The sequence below is a fragment of the Harpia harpyja genome, chromosome 11 (assembly GCF_026419915.1).
Source record: "Harpia harpyja isolate bHarHar1 chromosome 11, bHarHar1 primary haplotype, whole genome shotgun sequence".
Lineage (NCBI taxonomy): Eukaryota > Metazoa > Chordata > Aves > Accipitriformes > Accipitridae > Harpia > Harpia harpyja.
Window position 1 is genome coordinate 45,974,095 of NC_068950.1, and position 25,437 is coordinate 45,999,531.

The window sequence follows — 25,437 nt, forward strand, 5'->3', positions numbered from 1 at the left end:
CTGTACGTCTAATTCTGTTTCTTAGGTGCCTATCAATATGCAATTTCCTTATTAGGTCAATTGCTTTATAAATTACTCAAATGAAATCTAATGTATTTTTCTCAGGGCATTGCTCTTATCTTTTCAAAGTCATTTTTGATACATGCAGTTTTACTTACTAATTCCTTCCTGGGATTGTTTTTTTGTTTCTGTTGGGGGAATCATTAAATAAAGATTCACTTTTCTGCTATTTTGAGATTATACCTCCATTAAACTCCTTTGGATGCCTTTGTGATCTTTAGCAGGTCAGCCTTTTGCAGGCAAAAGGCAGCTGTCATGAATATCATTGACAATTAGTGTGCCAGCTTTGCATATGACCTTCTACACTGTATTAGCTGGTTTTCATATCTCTTTATTTCTAACTGCTAAAGTGATGCAGAAGCCAAACATCTGACTCAATTCCACTTCAGGTTCTAGAAATAAAATACCTTTAGCTGTGAACCTGAGTTTCAGTTCTGAATCATTTTTGTGTTTGTGTTCCTTTTCCACTAGTCCTCGTTTCATGGCCATTTAACTGAAGATCAAACCGTACATTCCTGGGTGCAGTTCCAGTACACCATCATTTATATTATCAAAGCCTTCTATAAGGTTACCACTTCTAACATTAATCTCAGTTAATTCTGAATTAACCATTTTACTCTGTTCAAATTATGGTCTAGATAGGACTAGGAGACTCAAGAAGAGTGAAAGCTCACTAGGAGCATCATAAATTAAATAAAAGGCATAAAAAAAGGTATAGGAGTACTGTTTCTTCCCTCCCTTCCCCCCTCCCCCACCCCTTTTTTTAAAAAATGTATTACATCAGCTGAATGATAAGGTCACTTTATCTCGAATTCCATGGGCTTGCTGGCTTTTTGTTTCTGCAGCTTTAAAGAGAAGCATTTTTGGCCCTTCTTTCTTTGCTGAGACACTATGCCTAAGGAAGGGCTCTTTTTCCTCACCCTCCACTGTAGTGATGAGTCCTTCCTTATCTTCAGATCACCAACAGTTTGTTTGAATCCTATTATAAAACGCATTTTCCAAAGACCACGTTGGTGCCCACAAACTCAGGGATGCAGTTTTCCGAAATGCTCACGTTTGATCCAGGTCTGTTCTCCTTAAAGTGAGCCCACCTAGCACCTAATTTTGGTCCTCTCAGTGGCCTAAGTAAGTGTAATTTTCCCCCTTTCCGTGGATAAGGAAACTGAGGCTTTGTACAAGGTCACAAAGCAGGTGATTTTTCAGATGCAGCAGTCATGGTTTACAACTAGTTCCTAGTCTCTGTGCTACCTCAAACTGTTCTGCTTGTGAAAGATATATTTATGCACAAAAAAAGATATTGAATGTGCACATCTGATTTATATATGTATATTCTGCAAAAAGCAGCTTTGAGGGTGTTGTATGTTTTATAGTCTATATAAAAGTCTCACATTTAAGATATCTGTTCAGGTAATGACTATTCAGTTAAAAACAAATCCCAGATTTTTCTCAAAGTATGTATTTCAAGGTGAGGGATTTTCATTATGAAAATTTTGTATCTTATCTGAAGAACACTAACTCTACTTATGCATCACTGACTTTTTTCAAGTTTATAGTTACTTTTGTGCAGGCTTAGAGGTCCGGGAAGCCATTCTGGTGAAGTTCATTTGAAGAATTACATGTTGAAAAGAATATTTGATTATAAAATTTGATTATAACGAAAACTAGATGTCACCCATTGAAATAAAAGTAGTGACCCCATTAAAAGCAATTCCATGTTCTCTATTAAATCTAGTACAGTATCCAATTACAGAGCATACCCTTATATACTGAGTAAGATAGCCATTCTTCAGATTCAATCATCAGATTTCTATTTGGTGAATATGAATAAATATTTTTATAGGTATTGAATCAAAGTCACTACTTAATTTAGCAAATAGAACATCTATTAAAACAGGTGCGTTCCCCAATTAAATCACTTCATCATTAAGTCAAACGTAATGCTTGTTGAGGTCCACATTACCCAGTCCTATGGAACCAAAGCCTGCAGTATGCCTTCTGGTTAGTAAGGAAATCTACTGAACATGCTCAACAATCACCCATAAAACAGACATGGTGAAAAAAACATAAGGAATGATGGTTCTGAGAAGTAACTGGAGAATGCAAAACTTAATATTTATTAAATATAGAGATTACTTCTTTGCTGAGGTTTTTACAGTCTGAGAGTTTGCATATGCTTCAAATATAGCGATTAGGCAACCAGTTGATAAGTAATTGTGTCATTGGAGATGATTACATTATTAAGGCCCAGGCTACACTGCAAGTGCCATTCAGGTTTGTAGCCAGTTTAGGAAACAGTTGGGCTTCACAAGCAGGCTGAGACTGTGCAAGCATGGAGCACAAATACACGTGTGCAGAGGGCACAAGAGCTGTATTTCACAAACACCACATCACCTCAGCAGGATTGCACTTACATAAGCAAACAGAGAGTGGTTTTGCAGATCGGTGCAGGTGGATGATGTGTTTGATCTTTGCCTTTGTTGTCACTGTTTTCCTTTGGGGGTTGTGTGGCTGGGATGCAGGTTCTTCAGCAGATGCTCTGATGTGTTTGTTGCCCACTTACTTGAGCTGTAGTTGAGATGACTGGGGCTGTCATTGAGTTAGAAAGCCATGAATGGTTCCCAGGCTGACCCCATCCTGTTTTCCTGAGAACTGTGGCTCAGTTCTCTATTCGTGTGTTATGTATCTCTCGGGTATGCTTGCACAAGGCATGACTGCAAAGGCAGCCTTCTGCGCTCTAGGCACAGTCTGCATGTGGAAGTAGATGTTGCCAGTTACCTGGTGTACAATCTTCCATTTAAAAGATGTTTTGGAAGGCCCAGAGGGCAAGAGGACACCCTCTGATATCTGGAGATCCTCTTCCTTGGCTGTTTTCCACAGATGACATTCAATTCACACCTGTAAAACTGTCAGCAAGTAAGTTTTGGGTAGAGTTTTGTGGGGAAACACAAGGATATAGATGTCTGGAAACTGTAGGTGTGAAACTAGATTCAGAAACCGAACCATTGCATCCAATATAGCAAAAATAATGCAAAGGTGACGCTTGCAAAAGGAAACAGCATATTATGATTATAAAGACAGAGGTATCCAATATAGGAGATGTTGATTAACATTCTGCAGTCACTACAGTTGTTCCCCTGATCCATAAACAAGAACAAACTGAAATAAGATTTTTGTAGGTAAGTTGTCATTGATTCCTCTCATGGCTTATAGTTGCTCTGACCCAGAAGAAAGGCAGGATCTGACCAACCAGTCAAGCCAGAAAATACTCAGAGGTTCAAGGATATCACATAGTAGAGCTGCAAAGCATGACTAAGTTCAGAGTTTTGGTGACCACCCAAGCTCTTTTTTCTTTTGCTCATTTTTGAGAAGAATGGATTCTTGTCATTTAATTCAGCCATTCTAAAGTACTTTTTAACAGATGTATTTTTTTTAGCTGAAGAAAAAGCCTACTGACAGTGAAAGGAAAGCCCAAACAATGGTGACACAAACAAACTTTGTAAAGTATTATAGGAGTATACAAAGGCACACAGCATGTTTTTCCCTTTCTTTTTCTAATCTTGACCCCATTAAACTGATGGAATAAGTCCTGTTAACTTTGGTAAGACAAGATTTTGCCAATAGGTAATATATCACTTACATTACCTTTGGCAGAAAAAAAATGGAGGGTTTTTCATTGCTATCTTAATCTGATTTGCATTTGCCCTCTTTTCATAGTGTCTGCTAGGCAAAACATGAATCCAGTAGTATCCGAGTCATGCCTTCAAAACCTTGTTACAGTGGAATCAAAATTAGGCAAACTGTGTTTGCCCCTCCTGTCTACATAGTTACAATATCACAGGATTTATCTGATATTAACATTCTGAAACATCATTATGCAGACAAAAGGTGCAATGAAGATAGACAATGGCTGAAATTAATCTATTCTTATGATGAATACTGTGATGAGAATGGGATATGGTTAAAAAAAAAATCAGACCATTCTTGTTACAATCTCATGGTTGCAGTCTTACAGTTCCCTGCATGTCCCATATACTCTGATCACATCATTTTAAAGTGTCAGGCAAGCAAAGGATTTTACTTAGGTTTTGATATGAGTTCAAAAAACATTTGTTTTGACTTGAAAAAATTTTGCTCAAAAGGAATGAGAGGCATTAACCATGTATTTGGATTCACTAAATGTGTAAACCCAATTAGGAAAACATTTTGGCAATTTTGTCTCAGTCAGTAGTGGCTTGCACTTATAAAAAGGCACTCACTAGATTTTTACTAAAGAAACACTTAGAATTAATTTTTGGTTTTGACTGTAACAGAACTAGGCATGGGTTATTTTAAGACATCCGAGTCTGTTACCAATTTATCTGCAACTGGGGTATACTTGTCACCCTGTCTTAATAATGAAGATAATAAATTTTTTAAGAAGTGAGTTGAAGGTTAACTCATTTTTTCCTCCAAAGGCCTTTTTTTTTTTTCCTAGGGTTTAAGTTAAATTAGGTTGTCTTCACCCATGCTCAGTCTTAACAGCAATGTGTTTCCATTCAGGGTTATGGACTGCCTTAGCTATCTTTACAAACTGTATGGACTGGAAAGCCTCTTCAAGCTACAAGTCTTTATCTACAGGTTTAATGGTTTGGCATTTCTGTACCTGCTGGGATGTATTTCAGTAGGAAATAGGTTGTGTTTTCCTGGGAACATGTGTGTCTCCTGGGTGCTAATGGGTTTCTGTCGGGCTGTTTGCTTGCAGCGGCGGCGGCAGCGGACATGGCGTACCACCACATCCGCCCACCCATCGGGTACTCCATCCCCAAGCCCATCTCCACCCTGCTGATGAGGGGCTGGAACGCCTGTCCCGAGGTGAGTGTCGCCGCCTCGCGCAGCCGGGAAGGCAGCAGGAAAACGGGTATTTCTGCTCTGGCCAACCATCTGTCTAACTTCACACGGCTTCCCAAAAGCCCCAGTTTCCGAGGCAAGCACCATTGCAGAAAGCCCTGAGAGAGATAATGGTATATGTCAAGAAATATAGAAGAGTTGGTCAGTTGAGGAGGAAAGTAAATTAACGTTTAGCCGTTCAATGGAACTGTTAAGTAATTATGTAACTTTGATTATGACTTGAGTTATTATTGAGTGAGTGGAAAAATACTTGCTGCTCTCAGAGTTTTGTAGGTATTTTCTACAAAATCTTGATTTTTTCCACGTGAAAAATAAAATCTGTACCATCAAAAGAGGATCCAAGTTACCCTGGAAGTATATAAACTTCTGACTACTTTTATACCATGTCCTGAGGCTATTCCCTGATACGCTAATAGGATACAAGCATAGGAGGTGTGTAGAAGACAGAAAGACCTGAAGACAAACAGAAGTTCTCTCCCTGGCATTTTTGGCACATTGCTGTTCTGGAAACAGTTGGGGATAGGACGCACAGTCAGAAGTTAGGAGAAATCCTGTTTCTGAGAGAAACAGGGATCAATCTGGGGCCTCCTCCTTCTTCATGGCAGCTGTTCTCGGTTCATAATACCCAAAACTTCTCACTGTTTTGTGAGGTTTTTTCTTAAGCTGCTGTAAGATAAAATCTGCATACTGATCTTGTGTATTTGTGTTTCATGAAAAACTATTTTTATATATTTACTCATCACTGTGCTTCTTGCTTTTAAAGCAATATATTTTTCTCCTCTCAAACACAGAGTAGATAAGACCAATGAGGACACATTGCCTAGTCCAAGAGACTAGTCCTCATAAGGTGATCTTTTAGTGATCAATTTTCAGACCCACAGGTTTGGAAGTTAAGGAAATAAAGAGTTAAGAATATTTTGGATCTGCTCAGAACTCCTTCTGTGTTAAAATTTAGTTTCCGAGCAGCAGCTCTAGCAAACTGTTTGGAGAGCATGCAGTGACTGGTTATGGGATAGCCACCCAGGGATCTTAAAAGCAGTCTACCAGGCTGTGAATGGAAGGGCACCTTTCCTGGAGAGGTTCAAACATCAGTCCCTACCACCAGGAACTTAGCAGGTACCTGTACTTTCCAAGGGAAAGCAGACCAGAAATCTTAGTAAGCGATGTGAGTTTAAGATAGAATTTAATAGATGCAGGTATAAAAAAAGATTTTGTACTTTCCATCAAGCAAACAGTAATAAGCAAAGCACAGAAATATTTTAAGAGCTGCAATGTGTACATTACAGAGAGCAGACATGGTTTTGAGAACTGTAAATGTAAATTTCTACATTAAATTAAATTCATGCTATTTGTTCCAGGTCATAAACACCACTGGCTGCTCTGGTCAGTGAACTTTTCCTGGTTTAGCTTCCTCTCGCTTGTATTCTATGTTGTTCTGTTTGGCTCTGGCACAACCAGATGTGGTTCCTGTCTGATTCTTCCCATTATGAAAACCACTACTCAGTTAATTGAGTAAAATTAATTACTTGAGCAGAATTACCTTTGATTTTTTCTGATACTTTAATCAAACACTATTTTATGTTTTTGGACTTGTTGAAATTTCCCACCACAATGATGCTAATAACTTTCAGGAAAGCTGGGGCAGTTTGGCTGTAGATTTGAAGAAAGAAAAAGAGCACTGTCAGGATGGGTTTTTTCCCTCAGTTTCTTTTGCCTCCAAAGGTGATGCTTTAGCATACTCCACAGATGGTGGGTACAATAGGGCTTTTGTAGTTGAGTTCTCAGCTTCGTTTTTTCTGCAAGGAATTAAAGGCACCTCATTTTCTGCCTCAAAACTACTGTCTCCTAATTCTGGTAACAAAGCTTCTACATGTTCTTCCAGTGGCATTTCAGCTTCTTCGTGTTTGTTGTTGTCTTGATAAGGTTGATTGTTTTTAAAGTCTTGTAAATCCTGCATGTCGTCTGTATGCACAGCACTGTTAATTTGAAGACTGATATCACTGCCCAGTAATACATTTCCATTTTCTGTAGGACTGAGGATACTGGCTGTACTAGGTGTTACTTGGTACTTTTTTTATAGTGTTGGTATGTTTTGCTCTTCACATTATCCAAAATTTGTGGCATATTTTCTGTTTTAGTATCTGAGATTATTTATGTGTCTGAAAAATAATGTTTTCAACTTCAATTCATTTTCATTAAGTGGCATTGTATTACCTCTTTTCTCTAGTTTTCTTCCACCTTCTCCAGTGTTATGTGTTATCAGTCCTGTTCAGGTTGTCTGCAATATCAGTTTCTTCTTTTTACTTCTAGTTAACTGCCAGTTAACTAGAATACTCAAGTATAAACTTGGTGACTCTAACAGGGAACAGTGTTCATTTGTGTTGAAATTGTACCACTCTTTGCAGAAACCTGGGCCACAGCAGCTGAATTACAAGGTTTGGAAGGGGCAGGCCTCCTTGTGTATGTTTTCATGTGCTTCCCAAATCCTTGACATTTCTACTATAGTTACATTTTTGCTTAGAATTTTGCATTCCTGGTATTGTGCTGTATTTTCAAAAACTAGTCCTCGCTCTCTACCCAATTCAATGCTAGGATTTTTTCTTCTGAGCTCTTTCCCACTGCTGTCTCATTAGTGAGACCTGAAGAAGAACTGGCGTGTCTTTCCTTTTTTAAACGTCTCTGCAGATGTAGTCCTGTGGCCTCCATCACATCACCTTCATTTCCCTCTGTGGGAAATAAATTCTGCAATTCAGGATTGAAATTAGGAGAGAGACTTCTATCACTCTCAGGGGATGAGGACAGAGGTAAGGTGGTTTTGTTCTTTAGGACTTCTGCCTTCGGACCCTTCTTCCTTTTTATGTTGGAAATATTGTGGGAAGGATGATAAACATCCACTACTGAGACACTGCAGACTTCTGACAATTTTCTTGCATCTAACACTATTCGTTATAATAACTGCACTTCCTGTGGTTTTGCTCCCAGGTGATGGCTGCTTGTCACAACATACAGAGCAACACTTTTGGAGTAAATTTCTTTTTCTTCATGAGTATGTGTCCTTATTAGTGATTGCACAAGATATTGCTTTATTTTTCCTTCTGCTTTCATCACTTGTATTTTCAAAGCCACTGACAGTTTCCTTGGGATTTCATTCAGCAATGCCTTGCGCTGGTGACTGATTTTCTATTCCAGCTGTTCACTACAGGACAGTCTACCTGGTTGGATTCTAATCTTGGATACAAATTAAATTTTATAGTCAACAAGTCATGTCCCCTTATTTTCATTGTACTTTTCCATTTGGCTTCATCTTCTCTCACCCAGTTTTGATTTCCAAGAAGATCCTGAATGGAGACTGTTTACCTTTCCCATTTATTGTTTCTGAACTCCTGTGTCTTCTAGTTTCATAAGCAATCATTTTGGTTTTGATGCCAATGTTTTGCGGTCATTTTTCCTGTGATCCTGTCTCATAGGAGCCAGTTGTAACACCCATCCCCTTTGCTAGCTTAGCCACATAAACGCTACCAATTTTTGGCATTCATCTTCTGTTGACTCCAACTGATAAGAGTAGCTCTTTGTCATTAAGTATTCTTCTGTTATTCTGTTACTGATTTTTGTTCTTCTCTTCCTCCACCTTTATGGTTTTTTTCCTGTAGAATAATTCTGGAACTTATCGTGGTTCCTGTGTTTGCAGGTAAGACTGTTTGCTAGTAGCGAAGAAACATTTTTGTCTTTTTCTGGCAGTCCACATTGATTGCCACATTGTGATCTGCAAACTGGTAACGTTTTTTGCACACCATGTTCCTTTGATTCCATTGCACCAGAGATACTGGTGGTGGCTTGCAATGAAATGCTTTTGCATTTTTTGCAAAAAAACTACTTTTTGCAGTTTTAAGCTGTCTTCTGGTATTGAAGGAGACTGCCATGCTTCAATTGTTAAACACTTTTGAAGTATCTATATCTCCTTTGCAAGGATTTCACATATTCTGCTAAATGTGTCATTCCCAATGTCTGCTAAACAATAAAATGGAATTTAGCACAAGGAGTATCATCATCATCATCATTATTATTATTTTTATTATTATACCAATTAAATAGCTGTTTGGGATGCTTATCCAGGTAGTGCAAAAAAGCCTTTCTAGTTGCAGCATAACACCAACCATTTAGCTAAAATCTTAACCCATGAAGGATAAGATGTTATCACCTTAGAGCACTGTGGAGACAACACTCTCATGTTATGGCCACATTTTATAATGCCCAATAAAGTTAACTGATTGAATTTTAAAGCCTTTCCTGCAACACAGAGACATCAACATCACCAGAGGCCAGGACTGGGGGTGAGGTGGGTACAGGAATGCAGCATTTTAATCCCATTGCTGCCCAATGCGTAGAGGACTGCGTAAGGATGCATCATGATTCTGTTGGCTCATAATGGCTCTCACTATGACTGTGAGAATATTAGGTGTTCTCCAACAGTCCTGGACAAAGGTACTACATAGGGAAACCTATGAAGATTCAAGCTCATGAGGAAGCTTTGGCTAAATCTTTGCTTTATGTAGTTATTTAAATAAAATAATAAAGTTTGATCCATGAGATGGACTGAATGGGGGACAGATAAATTACATCAGAGCAGGTACTGTTCTATCTTCCATATAGCTCCTTTGGCATCTGTATTTGGGGGTTTTGGGGGGGTTGGGTTGTGTTTTTTTCTCTGTAACTTTTTCCTACTTGCACCAGCCACAGTCTTGAGGTGATGGATTCGACCAACCTGGTATGGTCATTGGAAAGAAAGGGAATGACATCGAGGGCAACATTTTCAGAAAGGGCTGTGTCTCACCATAAAACAAAAAAAGATTTGGGAGCATAATCTGATTGAAAGGACTTGGACTCATAAGCACCAGATTTGTAAAAGACCTCTAGTCTGCAGCTGGATGGAGCAAGGCATTTACATTCTTTTTTAAAAAATCTCATTGTAAATGTTACACAGGTTTTTGACAAGATACTGCCGCGTAAGTGCTTTTGGAAGCGCAGCTCTCGTGGCAGGTGAGTGGCCACTGGTGACTCAGGCAGGACGTAGCGCTGGGCACATTACCCCTCTTCCTCTGCCGATGTAGCTCCGGGAGGGAGGGACGCCCTGTCCTGCTCCTCTGGCCCGCACGCAGACTGGAGTGCCAAGAGGAAAGAGCTGCTGGCAGTGGTGGTGGTGCTGAGGAAGTCGTGGTCATAGGCTGGATGCTGTTGTGCTGCTCTGTGAAACCAGCACGGATAACCTGGGAGTGCTGAAGGATGGCAGGTGACAGTCAGATTGATATGGCACTCTGAAAAAATGTGCAATGCAGTGAAAAGACTGCAAGAACAGTCTGTCTAGCTCTCTTCTTTTTATGCGGTGGAAAGATACAAACTTTTAAGAACAGTTTAACATTGGTACGATTTTCTTGAGAAGGGAACTTTCAGGGGGTATTTGCTCAGAGAAGGAAGAGCCTGTCTGGGGAGCAGGAGAGAACTAAGGAGCAATGCAGGAAGAGAGATGTAGAATAGAAGAAAGTCTCGCCTCTGAGATGGTGATGCAAACCAGATTTCTCTAGCAGAAATTGTTTTCACTAACACAAAACCTTGGTTTTTAAACTGCCTTCAAGTTCAAAGTAATGTTGTTCAGTGTATTATCTGGGTTCCTTTTAAAAACAAAAAAAAAATTTTGCATCTCCGACAGAAGTTTCCCATCTACTCCATCATCCCAGTTACAAAACCAGGGCACGTTTCTTGCTTTCATTCTTAAGAAGGTAGAGGATCCACTTCATGATCCTTTCCACAGAGAGTATTGAAGAATGCTGTGATAGTATTGTATTATTCTAAAGATAACCCCTCTAGTGTTAAAGTTCTTCAAATGCCACTGTCCTCAATGGCATCATACTGTTACTTGGGAGTACTGTGCATGTGTGGGTAGTTTGAGAGTGTGAGGGGTTTTTTAAAGATAACTTTGCTGATGATTGAAAGTATCCATCAGCTTTCTGAAGGATAGAGTAGGAAAATCTTGAGTTTTGTACTGTTCCTCTGCTTTTCAGTCAAACAAAATGTACTACTTTCCTGTCCCTACCTCATATTAGTCCAATATTATCCTCTATAGGTTTTACTTTTAACCTGACTGCAAGGTTAGGAAACCATGACAATCTCCTACTTGGACCTGGTCATCACTACTGTGGTTTTTTTATAGCCATGTGTACCAGCATACAGGAGGTATAATGTGTCCCTGAATTTTGCTTACGGCCACTGATTTACTCAGCTATGTTCTCATTAAATGCATGACGATGGAAGACCAAACTCTGTTTTTCCTTCTGGATTTTGAATTTCATTCTGATTCTCACCTTACAGTCCTCTCTGTTCTCTTCCAAAAGAAAATCCACCTTTACCAACCTCCGAAAGGTTATGCAGTACTATAGTCTGTAAATCTTCCCACTGGCCCAGGACTGCTTGGGTTAGTAACAGCTCCGCAGAAATCCTCTTTCAGGGCCTCTGCTTCATCATTCACAGGCACGTTTCCGTAAAGCTCTTGAGAGCACAACTCCATCAACCTGCACTTGAGGCATGCGAATGAGCCACTCTTCTTGTGATCAGTGTCCCTCCGAATGCTCCTAAGTGATGTCTGTAGGCATATGGACATTTTACTTGCCTTTAGCATTGCATGAGGCCTATTTTCCTGTAGAAAGTCTCATGTTTCTTTGTCAGACCCGACAATAGACATGACTGTTATTCCATTTTCGTGAGCTAAGCAGTGGTTACAGCATCCCATAGTGAGATAATTTCTTGGCTTATGTTCACACTAGGATGCATCTGGAATCTTCTGATGCATGTTCATTTGCTCTACCTTGTTCAAGTTTCCAGGTAAAGAAGGCCAAGACTAGACAAGAGAGACCAACAACTCCTGTAAGAAAAAGTTTAAAAGACAAAATTGCACACATAAGCATATTGTTAGGAAAATATAAATTTGAAAATACTATGGTAGTTTTCTTGTGCTCTACAGTGGTTGGAAGTTGAGAGAGGATAATAAGATCAATTAAAGCTTTCTGCCATATTATCTCACAGGTAGTACAAGGCACACGTATCTTGCAACACTGGATAATATTTGGCCTGTTAGATGCAGAGTGGTGGTGACTGCTCTGCAGGCATAATCTGCAGCAGTGCAGAGATCCTGTTAGTCCCTACATTAAATTGCCTGATAATGACCCCTCAGACTTTCTCCAGATAATGATGCATTCTGAGTAACTGCATGTGAGAACAAGTTTGTTCACATGTAATTCAGGCCATTCATTGCCAAGCTTCACACTTGGCTGAGTTGAGTTTATCATTAATGTATCTCTGCCTCCCGGCAGGGCTGTTGGCATTGTAGATGCCATAACGGTGGACCAGAATTTCCCTGCTGCTTTGAAGAATCACTCCACCGGAAAATTTCTTCACTATCTTGTAAAGATGATAGTTCTGATTACTGACACGTGGCTTAGTAGAACTGGTCTAGCCAAAGACAGGGAAGTGACATCCAGAGAAGACAGTGCTCACTGGAAACACATGATGAGTGTAGAAGACGATAGATAAAATACTGTGCCTTTCGAAAACTCAGAACGGATCTTGCAGTCTGTAGGGAGAGAGGGAGCAAGCCTCAGGGGTCACAGGCTGCAGGATCAGCAATAACAAATGCAAAGCCATGGTTAACCCAAGCAGTAGGAAGACTTAAAAGAAGGTAAGAAAACAACCATTGGGCTCCAAGATGGGCTGTCGTGTTTTGGTTTGCTTCCCAGCCATCTTTGTCCATGCACGAACTATACCTAACCTTTCTGAGACTGAGAGCTCACATGAGCTCTCAGCCCTAGGTGATTTGGCTGCTTGCAGTGGTATGGCTGCAGGCAAAATTTTAAGCTATAAGGTGAAAGAGAGTATGTTCAAGGATAGCTTTTGGCAGCTGTACAGAAATGAGGGTCAGCACACAGGAACCCTGCACTTCAGTGGGAGAGGGAAATATAGGTGACAAGTGTGAAGTGTTATATGGGATTTGAGGAGAGAAAACACTGCAGCCACCTCAAGAAGCTAAAAGATGTGACAGTGACAGCTACGCACACTGCCTGGGCTGTCACATTCAAAACCAGGGCTGGATATTCACCAGTGATTGAGATGGCCAATGCACTGACCGGGCAGTTGCACCAAGCTCCAAGCAGGGAAACCACCTCTGCCAGGACTCCGGTTCTTTTTTTTATCCTGCAGGGTCTTCCCATTTCCTGGAATTGCTCCTTTTTTGTCTGGGGCACAGAACATCCTCGAAATACCTCTGACTTGTTGTAAGCATCCCATAAGGGAAGCTTAAGGTGTTAGTTTTTACAGGAGCAGCTGTAAAAGAGAAACAGGAACATGATTTACGAGTTGCAGAAATATTCTGGCTCTTGATCTCTGCTCCCTATTGTAGCTTTAATCCTAAAAAGATCACATTTATGATCTTTGGAACTGGCAAACCATGTTTTTTCACTTATTCCAATGCAAAGAAAGTGGTTCTTTTGGAATATTGGTAGAAAAAAATGTACTCATTGCTTTTTAATTTCTGAAATGCCAGGAAGGTGTCTGTTCCTTTAATTAATACTGCTTTATTCAAAGATTACTCCTACTATGTTGATAGTTCTCTAAATATCCAGTGGCAAATATGTTTTGGGTATTAGAACAGAACAAGTACAGTCAGCTGTACATCTTTCCCAAAGGCCTGAGGAGAGCTGTGCTTTGCAGAAGTCACAGTGTGGTGCCCTTGGGCTCAGTGTCTGCTGGGACAGCAGCAGAGAGGACCCCTCTCTGTGGCAGGGCCATTCCAGCCATGGCCTGGAGAACAGAGGACATGAGCATGTGGAGGGTCTCTCAGACAACCACATGTCAAAGCATTACCAGCTCCAGAGGTTACACCGACTCCTTCCATTTCCCCCCAAAACCTATGGATAGCTGTGATTGGTAACAGTGTAGCCTGCTCCCAGGGTGAGACTTCAGGAATACATGGCAAGACTCCTAGCAATTGTAAGGGTAGTCCCGTGGAGAGGATACTGCAGTGTGGGAAGGTGAGAAGGGGTAGCGGTAACAAAGTTCACACCCACGCTTCTTTGCCAGCCTCACATGGCGAAAATGCTGTTCACCACAGTCCCTGAGGGAGCAGAGCAGGAGTTAATGCTGTTCCCCAGTGGCTCCCTCTCTTCGTGCTGTGCTGCAGTCTCTCCATCAGTGCCCAGTTCCGTCAGTCTGTCCAGCTGTATTGCCCAGCTCACTGCCATAATCTCCATCTTGCCTGGATTGAATTGTGGGGACCCAGCCCTCCTCCAACCTCCCGCTTCATCCAGGCACTCGATCATTTATCAGAAGCATCATGTAATTCTCCTGTGCATCTAACTATTAGATTACTTTTTTTGCTATGCCATGACATGACATATTAATTTGAAAAACTGAAAGCCATCTGTTCTATTATATTTCAAAAATGACTGCATTGCTTATTATTATCATTGCTGTTGTTTTGGGATGTGTTTTTCATTGCTTAGGGAAGTGAGAAAGCAACAGCACTTAGAGCCAGGCAGGGTACAAGCCAATGATGTATGCATTTCACACGCACAGCTTGCCCAGAGTGGCTCATTCTCATCAGCTACATCACTGCTAATCCTAAAATGGGCCTCTCCGATTCCAGCTGTCTAAACTCTTTACAGGTCTTCCTATTATTTCAGTTTTCCCCCTATATGATATGGAATTTAATTTTCAGGGGTTTAAAATAGTAAACACAATGAATATTTTTTCCCCAGCTGATACCCTGGGAATTTTCAGGTGGGACTCTAATTAATGCTGATAAAGACAAACCTCATATACGTGTTACAATTAATAAACTCGTCTTTAGGATAGAAAGTAACTGTACTGTGAATTTTGAAAATGTGTGTTGCATCTGCTGTAATTACTGTCTTTTGGAGCCCAGCAATGTCTGCAGGATAGGAGTCTGATTTAACAGGGAGTCACTGCAGTAAGGTTGTTGCTACGGCACCTTTCTCACATGCTGCAATTTTGACTGGTTTTTATGGCTGGAGGAGTCTGTCCTGATTATCCCAATTAACTCAGTAGCAGCAGTATTAAAGAAAATAAAATACACAAGTGTTCCCTTCTGAGATTATAAAATGGTGGTTAAAGAAAGATTGTTTTATATTGGCTTTTGCAGTCTGTTGCTATTTCTGCACTAGAGGGAGCATGAACTAACTAAAGCAAGATTGCAAAAACACCATCATCCTCAAACTGGTAGCCTTTAGAGCCAGAGCAGGATTTAATGGTGCTTGAGACCATCCATGGTAGAGGGACAACAGTGACCCTCCCCTAACTAGTCTTTATATCTCTGTCCTTATATTGAGGGTCAAATCTTCCAAAGTAGGGTTGATAACCAGCACTTTTCTGATGCTATGTCTCAGCTGTATCTCCTGACTGGATGGATACACATCTGTGTATTTGCACATGAAAATGCAGATGCAGATATTAGAGTGTGTGGGCACCTGTGCTGGCTCTGCATCAGGGCTGTCTTGCTGACAGTGTTACTGTTCTGGCATTTGTAGAGCATAAGAGTGATGGGTTTGTTCGTAACTTCTGGGCTTTGACAGTGTTCCTTGGTGATGGAAAATAGAAAGCAGCCAGAGGAATGTCATCTCTATGAAGCATTTCTCACACAAAGGACTATGGAGATGGGTAGGTCCTTTATGTGCTTCTGTGTGTCAGCCAGGCAAGGGACCCTGGGTGCTCTTATAATGCCATCTTTGCATATGCTGCTGCAGCAATTGCATGGGTATTTTTGCACATGGGTCTAAACTGTCTGAAAAGTCAAGAAATATACTCCAGAGACTGGAAATTCAGTTTGCTTAGAAAATGTTCCACAAAGTGGGTTAACTGCTTTAGGAAACACATTGCAGGGGTGGGCTTTTGGAAACTTTGGTTGGTTGGTTTCCTGGTGCTGTTCTGGCATTCGAGGTCTTCATTGAACAATGTGGAAGTGTCATTTCTGATGAATGGAGCAGATTTTGGAACCTGTGTGATTTGCTGGTGTTACAGGAGGCCTTGTTTTGTATTACAGCTTCATATTACTGAACCAGATACTCTGACTTTGCATTTCCTACTGGAAACAGAGTCCTGGATTTGTTCCCTGGAGTCACTTTTCTAGTTAGCCTAGCGTAGAAAAATGGGTTATCATGTGCCTAAACCTGTCCTTGTCCTGGATACTTGAGAGCTTTCTTACCTGGTTTAGTGAACTAAAGCACATGCTCAAGTGCTCTACCAAGATAGGGGAAGAGGAGGTTTGTGTGACTTTGGGCAGTGATTGACTGCAGTGAGCTTTGCCCCCTGACTGTATTCGTTACTGGTTATGTACATAATATATCGGTGTGAGAATTGCGGATAAAATGTATTTGCAATGCAGGGCATAGCTAGTTTATTTCATCACTAGTTTATTTATTGTTATTAGTGTTTCCTGGATTCTTGAATATGTTCTTGTCTTTGCACTTTATGAGAGGGGCGGGGTGTTAGTTTGTTTTCCATGTAACTATAAAGTAGCTGCTAATAATCATCAGCATGTAACTCACATTCTGTTTAAATTTATTAATAAGATTTCATATTAAATTGTTGACTTAAGCAAGCACTATGTAATGGATATAGTCACTGTATCTTGTTAGCATTTCCACAGCTCATTTAGCCCCAATAAAAAGAAACCATCTTTTCAGAATCCTAATGCACTTTGTTACTCAACAGTATCACTCCAACATAACTTAATCTTGCTAATGTTTTAGACCTGCATGATAGAATGATAAGGCAATTGATGGCTCAATCAGCCAGTGGATGGCTTGAACTTTGCAAAAAATGTGGGCAAAAACTTACTAAAATGAGCTTTATTAAAGGTGTTTTGCTACCATTCTCAGCAACAAAGGTTTTGAGTTACTTCTGAGGGCCTTGAAATAGTATCAGGAGGGCCACTGGGCAGAGAAAAATGAAGCAGTGTTATCACCCTCTTGTCAGCATTTGCAAGGTTTCCTGTGCAGTCAACAGCCTACCCTGAAACAGTCAATACAAACATACAATACTGCTGTAAATTCACTGCAGAGATTAACAAGCGATTTTTTCAAAGGGTCTCAGTTATCTAGTATGTATAATAATCCTTGACACAGTGACGTCTCCTGAGCTTACCACTCAAGAGGAGGGACTGAATGCTATTAGTGAAACACCATAACAAGCAGAATGAGCAAAATATCTAAAATAAAAAGCATCACCATATCAATATCCATTTTACAGCATCTCACTGTAGATGCATAAACAAAGACATTTACTTAAAAGACAGGTTATTTGTTAGGGGAAAATGGGGAATTTTGGGGCTCAACAAGTGTTCACAGGTCAAAATTCTCCAAGAGGTTTGCTCAGTTGAAAAAAAAAAAAACCAATGGCAGAAAATGGAGTATATCTGTGTGGATTTTGCCTGATGTCTATGAAATGCCTCCAAATTTGAAAATTTATCCTTTTATTTGTCTTTAATTTCATTCAAGGTTCATCCCAGCTGAAAACTAGTTCCCATGTGTCATGTCACTGTTACTATTTATCAGGTACCTGAACATCTCTTTTCCAGAAACTTTTGAGAGTAGTTGTTTCCAAAGGCAAACTGTTGTCTAGAAAATTAGTGTCTCTTAAGCAGCATTTTTCATTAGCTATTTTAATTTAAGTCAAAGCTTTAATTAAAGTCAAAGTATTTGCCATAGTACCTGGGGCGTAGTTCTGTAAAGAAAATAAACATTGGTTTGATTTTATCAAGTACAACTCTAACGTTACAGTGAGTTCTTCCATTGTCTCCAATGGGCTAATCCAATGGGCTCTGATCAAGTTCCACTGAAGGCAACAGAGCTTATCACATGCAATAAATGCAGTATTTTTTGAACACTTTGTAGACTAGAGCTCAGGGATATTCTAATGTGGTCATACACTGCTTTATAACAGAATCCTTTATAAAAGGAACCACCGAAATCACCTCACAATCAAGTTTCCATCCAGTCATCAGATGGGATCTCCCTTCTTCCCACCAGCCTTCACCCAGCTAAAGAAGAGCCATTTCCGAGGCCTCCTTGTCCCTGTGAAGGACTCTGTGGTTCAGAGGGTAGATTTGCCATGGTAGTTTTCCCCAGCACTTTCCTAGGTGTAAGTTACTCATAGCAGTGCTTACTGGAGCCTGAGATTCCTGTGGGAACAGTGTCTTTCCAAAGTGCTGTGCCAGTGTCCGGCTGGTGGCCAGAGTCAGAAGAAGGATGTGGACTGTCTCGCTGCCTTAAGCCACTGCCACAAGGAGCACATATCAGCCAGGACACTGCTGTGGACACCAATAAACACACATTTCTCCCTCCCTTTCCTATGTAACTGCAGACAAGGACAAGTCTATGGACCTTAAAATGGACTGGTCATTTTCTTTCTAACCCTTTTGAGAAAGAAAAGCATTTAACACCCATTTTGTTACTACACTTTCTCACAAAGGGCTAAAAGCTGAAGTCTTACTTGTGTGTATTATCCCTCTGCTATCACTCGTAGATGTGAGGGCTGCAGGACTTTGTCCTAAAGCTTTTAAATTATGCCTACTTCTTGCAGACAATTTTGTTGAGGGGGATGTCGTGATGGGAATGAGGAGCTTGTTTAACAGTTACTTAATTAAGGTATTCCCAGTCATCCTCTGTCAAACACCATTGTATGCAATGCTTTAGTTAAGCCTGAACTTCCCTGGGAAGACTGTGCTGTAAACTGGAACAGAGTATTGATCAGCAGTAACAAGAAGGAGGTATATTTGTCATTCCCCTCAGCTGCCTGATCCTGTCCCTAGCATGGCCCCTGCAAACTCTTGTGCCACCTGAAGCACACAGAGGTGGAGATACATGTCCAGGAAGGGGTTGGGCAGGCGGTGGGGAGCAGCAGTGGAGCCGGTGCACATGGAGGGATGCAAGTACTCCAGCGAGGGAAGGAAGAGGGTGGTTGTAAGTGCAGTCTTGGTCAGGAGCTTGTCCGCTGCTCTTCACAGCTGTTGCTGTGTTCTAAGTCTTGTTTATGGGCAAAGAGGAAGCATACCCAATATATAAACAGAGCCAAGAATTTATTGTTAGTATTTTTTTAATCTTATGATCTAGTCATTACTAGCTCAAATCTAATTGTTACAGAAAAAGAGAAAAATAATGCAGTCAAAGTTGTTATACAACCCCCCCCCTCAGTTTCGTAGCTAGTACTGAACTTGCAGTTCCCATCAGATTCCCAAGCAGACTGAAAGCAATGCCATGAAATTCAGAGAAAGGGAAATGGAGAGGAGCTGTGTTTCATCACATATCTATGAGTCAGTTTAATCACAGGAGATATGCCCCCCTTCTATTTTTAACACAGCTCTGCTTTTTCTATTGTGTTCACAGGGGAGACCAGAGTTTTCGGAAGTAGTAACAAAATTAGAAGAATGTCTGTGCAATATTGAGGTAAGGACCTTATTTCCACCACGGAGTGTCTGTGCGTGTGCTGTGTGGTCAGGAGTTCAAGTGGGGAGAGCAGCAGCAGCTGTGGAAAGTGGTGGCTTTGGAGCCTGCAAGCTGCTTGAGCTGCTTTGTCCTATTGCTAGCCAACACACTGTATTTTTAAGGCACGTTGTCAACAGTGGTTTACACGGGTGCCAGGAGGAGGAGGCCGGGACCAGATATTGCTGTGAGTGTCAGGAGCTACTCAGAGAGGTACACTGAAGAGAGAGCGTGACCAGTGCTGTGGGGATACACTTCGTAGTAGTCCTGGGCAGAATTTTTTACTCCCATTCATCCCATTCAAGACTGCTTGGTTTAAAAAGAAGAAAAGACAAACTGGCCAAGACCCTTGGGAGAAAGGTAAAAAGAGAAACCATAAGAAGGGTAAATGCAAAGGCAGTTCCTCCTTTGGACTGTGGCTATGACACAGATGGGTGTATCAGCCTTCAGCCTGGTGTAAGGTAAGTGGTCAAAGAGAAAGTAAATGACTCAGGGCTGTAATTCCTGAAATTATATTTTCTTGGTGTGCTTGTGTGTGTGTGTATGCATGTAAGAGGTTTTTTTTTTTTAAACAAAACAAAACAAAAACCACCAAAAAAACCAACCTCCTTTTAAAATGGATCGCTGCTCTTGAGCTTAAGGGTCAGAAAAGACACCCATAATCTATTACATTTCTTCATGCTCTGACTACAGCTGGTTGCTCTATGCGTAGGTGGAAGCTTTTAAGTGTAAAAAAAAGTGAAGCACTGTATCACAAGAAACTGTGTCATCTCATGGGAGACCTGACGTCTATGATACATAGGCAGCAGTGCATGCAGGAAGAAATCTGGGGCAAGAGCTTACATACAAAAAGAAAAAAAGAAAGCATTATTTAGCTGGGGAGTTACACATAAGCTCCACTGTGCCCAGGGCAAAGCCTTGTTTGAGAGGGGTTTTAAGGAACAAGATCTCTAGTAAGTTAAGTACCACAGCCGATGAAGGATGAAGGTGGAGAGTTTTCTCTCTCCACCTTCCTCTATTTCTTCTCTTTTTTCTTCTCCTCTCTCAGCAAATACTTTCTGCTCCTTTTAAGTATCTCTGAAACCAGGAGTGGCAGGGACCTTTTGTGCCAGCAAGTCTAGGCCCCTGCTGCTGCAGGTTCCGGTGTTGTATGTATAAACACATATATTGATGTGCTAGCCCTGCATTGGCATTGCCCTGTCAGTCTGAATTCCTGCCCTGGGACACTCAGACAGGACCGCTGTGATCAGGCAGCACTGCCACCTTTCTGGTCCAGATGGGAAAGTCACAGCCGGTGGCTCCCACCAGGGAGGCAGTGATGTCTCCCAGCTGCACAGTGGATGCTCGCAAGCCAAATAACTCATGGCTGAACTAAAGCTTATCTTCTGGAAAGCCATCCAACCCCAGCTTGAAAACCCCAGGCGATGATGAATTGACCGCTTTATTTGGCAGGCAGCAGCCAGTTCTCCTCAGCTGATCAAAGTCAGGAGGCACTGTTGTTTTCAGCCAAACTATAAAGGAAATGTGGGACACACAACTTAGGAGAAATAGCTGAGGAAAGACCCTTAAATGTGTAGTAACAGTGCCACCTTTTTTTTTTTTTTTAAATCCAGTTAATGTCTCCAGCCTCCAGCAACAGCAGCGGTTCTCTGTCTCCCTCCTCATCTTCGGACTGTCTCGTTGCGCGAGGAGGTCCTGGCCGTAGTCACGTTGCAGCGCTACGTAGTCGGTTTGAATTGGAATATGCCTTGAATGCACGAGCTTATGCTGTCTGGTCACAGAGGTATGTGCCAGTCATCACAGGGCTGAGGAGAGCGCTTACTTTGAAAGGGATAGAAAGCATAGTCCCCAAGACTGCGCAGCTCACATGCCTAAAGCGGGCGTTCCCTGCAGCAGGGACTGTGCCCGACTAGGGGATGTGGCTGCGTGAGAAGCTGGTAGCAGAAACACACCCTGGGGCTGATCCACTGCCAGGGCCAGCCCTGTAAAGCACTTATGCAGTCTTGTCTTCTGTAACTGCTGTAGCACAGAGTGTTTGGGTTATCTGAATGCTGTGGAAGCCATCCTGCTGCCAAGACAACAGCTAAGCATTTGCATTTTTCACTATGAGTAACAAAAATAGTAGAAAATCAAGTCCTGCCGTGTATGGGCTCTACACGCAGTACCACTGCTACATCACATGAAACAAAAGACTGATGACTGCCCACCCAAGGGGATGGAGGTGAGTGGTCGTTAGATGGATGTACCTTCACTACCTGCCAGCAGATCTGGGAAGGCCAGTGTTTATATCACAATGTGTTTTCAATTTGAAAAATTTCACTGAAGAAAAGCTAGAAGACACATTTTTCTTTGGAAAAAAAATTAAGAAAATAATATTCCAGTGTGTGGCATCAGTGACAAGATGGAAAACCCAGGTTAGTCCATGGGCAGCGTTTCAGTACCAGATGATGTAGCTGGAGGCATCAGGTGGCACTGTGACACAGAGCCTTACCAGCCTGCTTCATGGCATGGGCACTGTTCACATTTCAGAGAACTGCTCATATAGTTACTTCTGCGAAGTATTGCTATTTAAGGGAGCTGACTCCTGCAGGAGGTTTTTTGTTGTTGACAGGCCAGTTTGTTATACTGGAGGCAGTATAACCTCTATGTATTGTCTGAAAAATAAAGGAGGCTGTGTTAGTATGTCGCATTGAAATAGGAGGGCAGGATTTGCTAGTCCTCGTAAGGGACCAGAGTTATCCAGTGAGCTCACCTCTCTCAGCAGAAATCTAAGCCCTGCAGAAATGTGATAAGTATATTTGCTGACTCGTATCACAAGCATGGCTTGTTATCTCTGCCAAAATACAAGGCAGACATGTCCTTCTGATTAGGAGGAATAGGGCACACTTAGGAAAACCCAGCTGAAAATCCTAGAAATAAACAAATATGGGAAGAAAGGTCACACTGAAATGCCATTATGATTATTATGTACGAGAAAGTGTTTCCTGTTACATTTATAGTATATGTCCCATTTATGGAGTGCATAGCTTGTGTCTGAAAACTATTTTCTAACATGCCCTCACCTCTCTTAGATTCTTAGTATTAGTGGAGTTTCTTTAATGAGAGGAAGTTTTATGGACAGGAAAAACACCCAGTTCCCTGACCATAAGAGCCTGTGCTGAAGATAAAACATGGGAGAGACTACTGGTCCCAGAGAGTGACTGTGGTAGAAAAGCAAAGTAATTGAAGAGGTGCCATTTTTTGATGTTACATTTCTCAAGTCTGTGCTTTAGTTTTTGTTTTTTTCATCTTGATCTCAAATTGTGATATGATTAAATGAATGAAGTAGGCTGTGCTACTGGAAGATGGTGTTGCAGTACCAGGAGAGAGCACTGCCAGACTGGTGCTGTCACCTGTGCTCATCACAGATCCCCGGCTGCTGTCTGGGGAGGGCGGCAGGTGAAGGAGAAGGGCAGGGACAGACAGACAGAAACCGGACTGTCCCAGCAGGTACAGAGGCAGGAGATACAAATGCCAAGTCCATTTTCCTTAAGGAAGAGGGAAAGGATCTCAGCCTCACAGAAATTTGTGGGAGTCAGCATTGCTAGGGCTGTTCCTACCAGAGTACATCCTAAAAATTCCATATCATTCAATTTATGACCGTAGAAGGGTAAGAAGAACTCCTGATATTTTTTAAGGCAAAGTCACATGTGGCTTCTCTATATTATTGTACCACTAAGTTAATATCCGAGGCAGTCTACCCTACCACTTGGGAGACCTGGTTTTGAGGGCAAATTTAGCAATCTCCTGTCTCTATCCCATGGGGAGTGAGAGTACTGTGAAAATGAAATGGTGCTCTTAATCTCTGCCAGAAGAGCAGTGCACTCGGTCTAAACTTTACCCTTTAGCACCACTTAGCAGTCAGAAATAGTCATAGCAAAGCAAGCCATGCCCTCCTGATACGTTCCTGTTAACCAGGATGCGGAAAGTCAGAAATACAATCAGCTAAAATTGGGAGCTGGAGTAGAGGAGCAAAATGAATCAATCCTTTGCCTGTTCGGGGGCTCGTATGGAGAGGCAGAAAGCAAACACCTGCAGACAGACACTGGAATCTTTTACATGAAAACATAGATCAGACCTGAAACGTTCATCTGGCAAAATGTGATATCCTATAAATTGCTTTGCTTTTGTCATACGCTGCTGGAGCAGGACATGGAGTTGGGCACTGATGTCAGGGTGAAGGCAATGTGAGCTAGACTTTCACTTTCCGTAAAGGGCCAGATTTTGCTGTTGAATATAATAATTTGCATTAAAGGAATAAGAAAGTGACATATCTAGGTTAGTGTAGACATGAGAGAGAGAGAGAGAGAAGGGGCATTCACAAGTGCCCCTCTTGTCCTGTAATTCAGTGTTCCCAGTGCAGCACTGAGGTTCGTTAGCCCACTAAAATGGGCTCCTCTATAACCCCAGTGGTTATTTAAAGGTGAATTCTTTTATCAGATGCTCTGCCATACAAACTAACAGCATTCAAATCTATAAATAGCACCCAGAAAGATTTACCCAGAGGCACAACACTCAACAAAAAGGGAATGGTTTCCACAGTTTCAGTAGTTTTCAATAATACAACACACTGAGATGATTAATGACCTCACTTCCTAATGACAACTATTTCTTAGGGTTTCATTTTTGTAAGCATAGGCATTTTCAGAGGGAAGGGGTCATGTTGGTTTTTTCCCCAGCTGGACTGTATTTCCTGGGCTGCCTCCTGTTTCCATCTGCTCTGACGACTTCATGTCCTATGAACCACCGCAGCATGCAACTCCACACTATGGCAGAAACAATTCGTCTGACGAAATCTCCATGTACTATGCATGGAGTTGAACAGCCATGGCACGGAAGTTACTTGTTTGTTTCTTGCCCTGTAACTTTAGTGTCTGTTTAGCGGTCATATGGCAGGATGCAGGAGTGTCATAATGAATTGGATGCAATAGCAGTGTGCTTTGTCTGTCTGACAGGACAGCTTAACCTGTCAACTCATCACTGTATAGAAGCTTTAGCTGTTGATTTTCTACACCTTTAGCATTTCCCACAGACTCCAAGGACAACATCTGCAAAAGAATAGTCTTTTCTTGTTTAAGTAGCTCCCAGTTAACCCAAGTCAGAAATATTTGGAGTGACCTTTCTTTGTATCTTTGGACAGTGATATTAACACGTCTGATGGCCTTGGCAGGGGCTGCTCTTTAGCCTGTGCTACAAGCTGCCTCAGATAGCAAATACATGTCTGCATGGCGTGGTATGTCATAATATTCTGAAAGAATTCCCTGTCTGTGTGGAATAGAGGAATCATGCAGCAAATATGTTGCTCTGTCTGCTGTGAAAGGGTTGTTGGGTGCGTGCAGGCAGACCCTCGCTCGTCAGCTGGACGTGCCGCCATCAGAGTTCTGTGCCCGCCTGCCCTGCGCAGAGAAGTAACCTCTTGCTGAGCAGCACTTGCTGTAAGTGCCCTGGGTTGGCTGGATCGCGCCAGCTCCTGTCCTGGGCGAGCGGCGAAGGAGGGAGGAGCGGGGAGCCAGCGTGCCCATCCATCCTGCTGGCTGGCAGCCCGTCTGTCCGCGGCTCTTCGCAGGCAGACCCTCGGGGGACAGTCCCCAGCGGCAGTGCCACCCAGCCTCTTCTCCTGCTCTCCACGAGCCAGTTGCGGACCGGGGCAGCAGTGCCAGCACATGGGAGAGGGCCCTGGGCAGCGCTGCAGAGCCCGCTGTGGCTGAGGCAGGGGCTATGGAGCTGCAGCCAGCTGGGTGGGATTTCGCAGCCAGCAGTGCTGCAGATCTGCCCTGGAAAGGCACTGTCCTGAGCTGGGCACCATCCCACCAGGCCAGCAGGAGAGGCGGTTCCTGCCTCGGGTCACTCCCGTGTTGGGCCTCGTCCTGCAGAGGCTGGCACTCGGATCTCTCTCGCTAGACGCTGGTCT

General features: G+C 42.0%; 1 protein-coding gene across 1 annotated transcript in view; it reads left to right on the forward strand.

The window, feature by feature from the left end:
* TNNI3K (TNNI3 interacting kinase) overlaps positions 1 to 25,437 on the forward strand; it is a 96,700-nt gene that overhangs the window by 61,161 nt on the left and 10,102 nt on the right. The window contains exons 21-23 of the mRNA XM_052800710.1: positions 4,802 to 4,911; positions 19,392 to 19,451; positions 21,101 to 21,270. Of these exons, the coding sequence (XP_052656670.1) occupies positions 4,802 to 4,911; positions 19,392 to 19,451; positions 21,101 to 21,270 (340 nt within the window). The remainder of the gene's footprint in view (positions 1 to 4,801; positions 4,912 to 19,391; positions 19,452 to 21,100; positions 21,271 to 25,437) is intronic.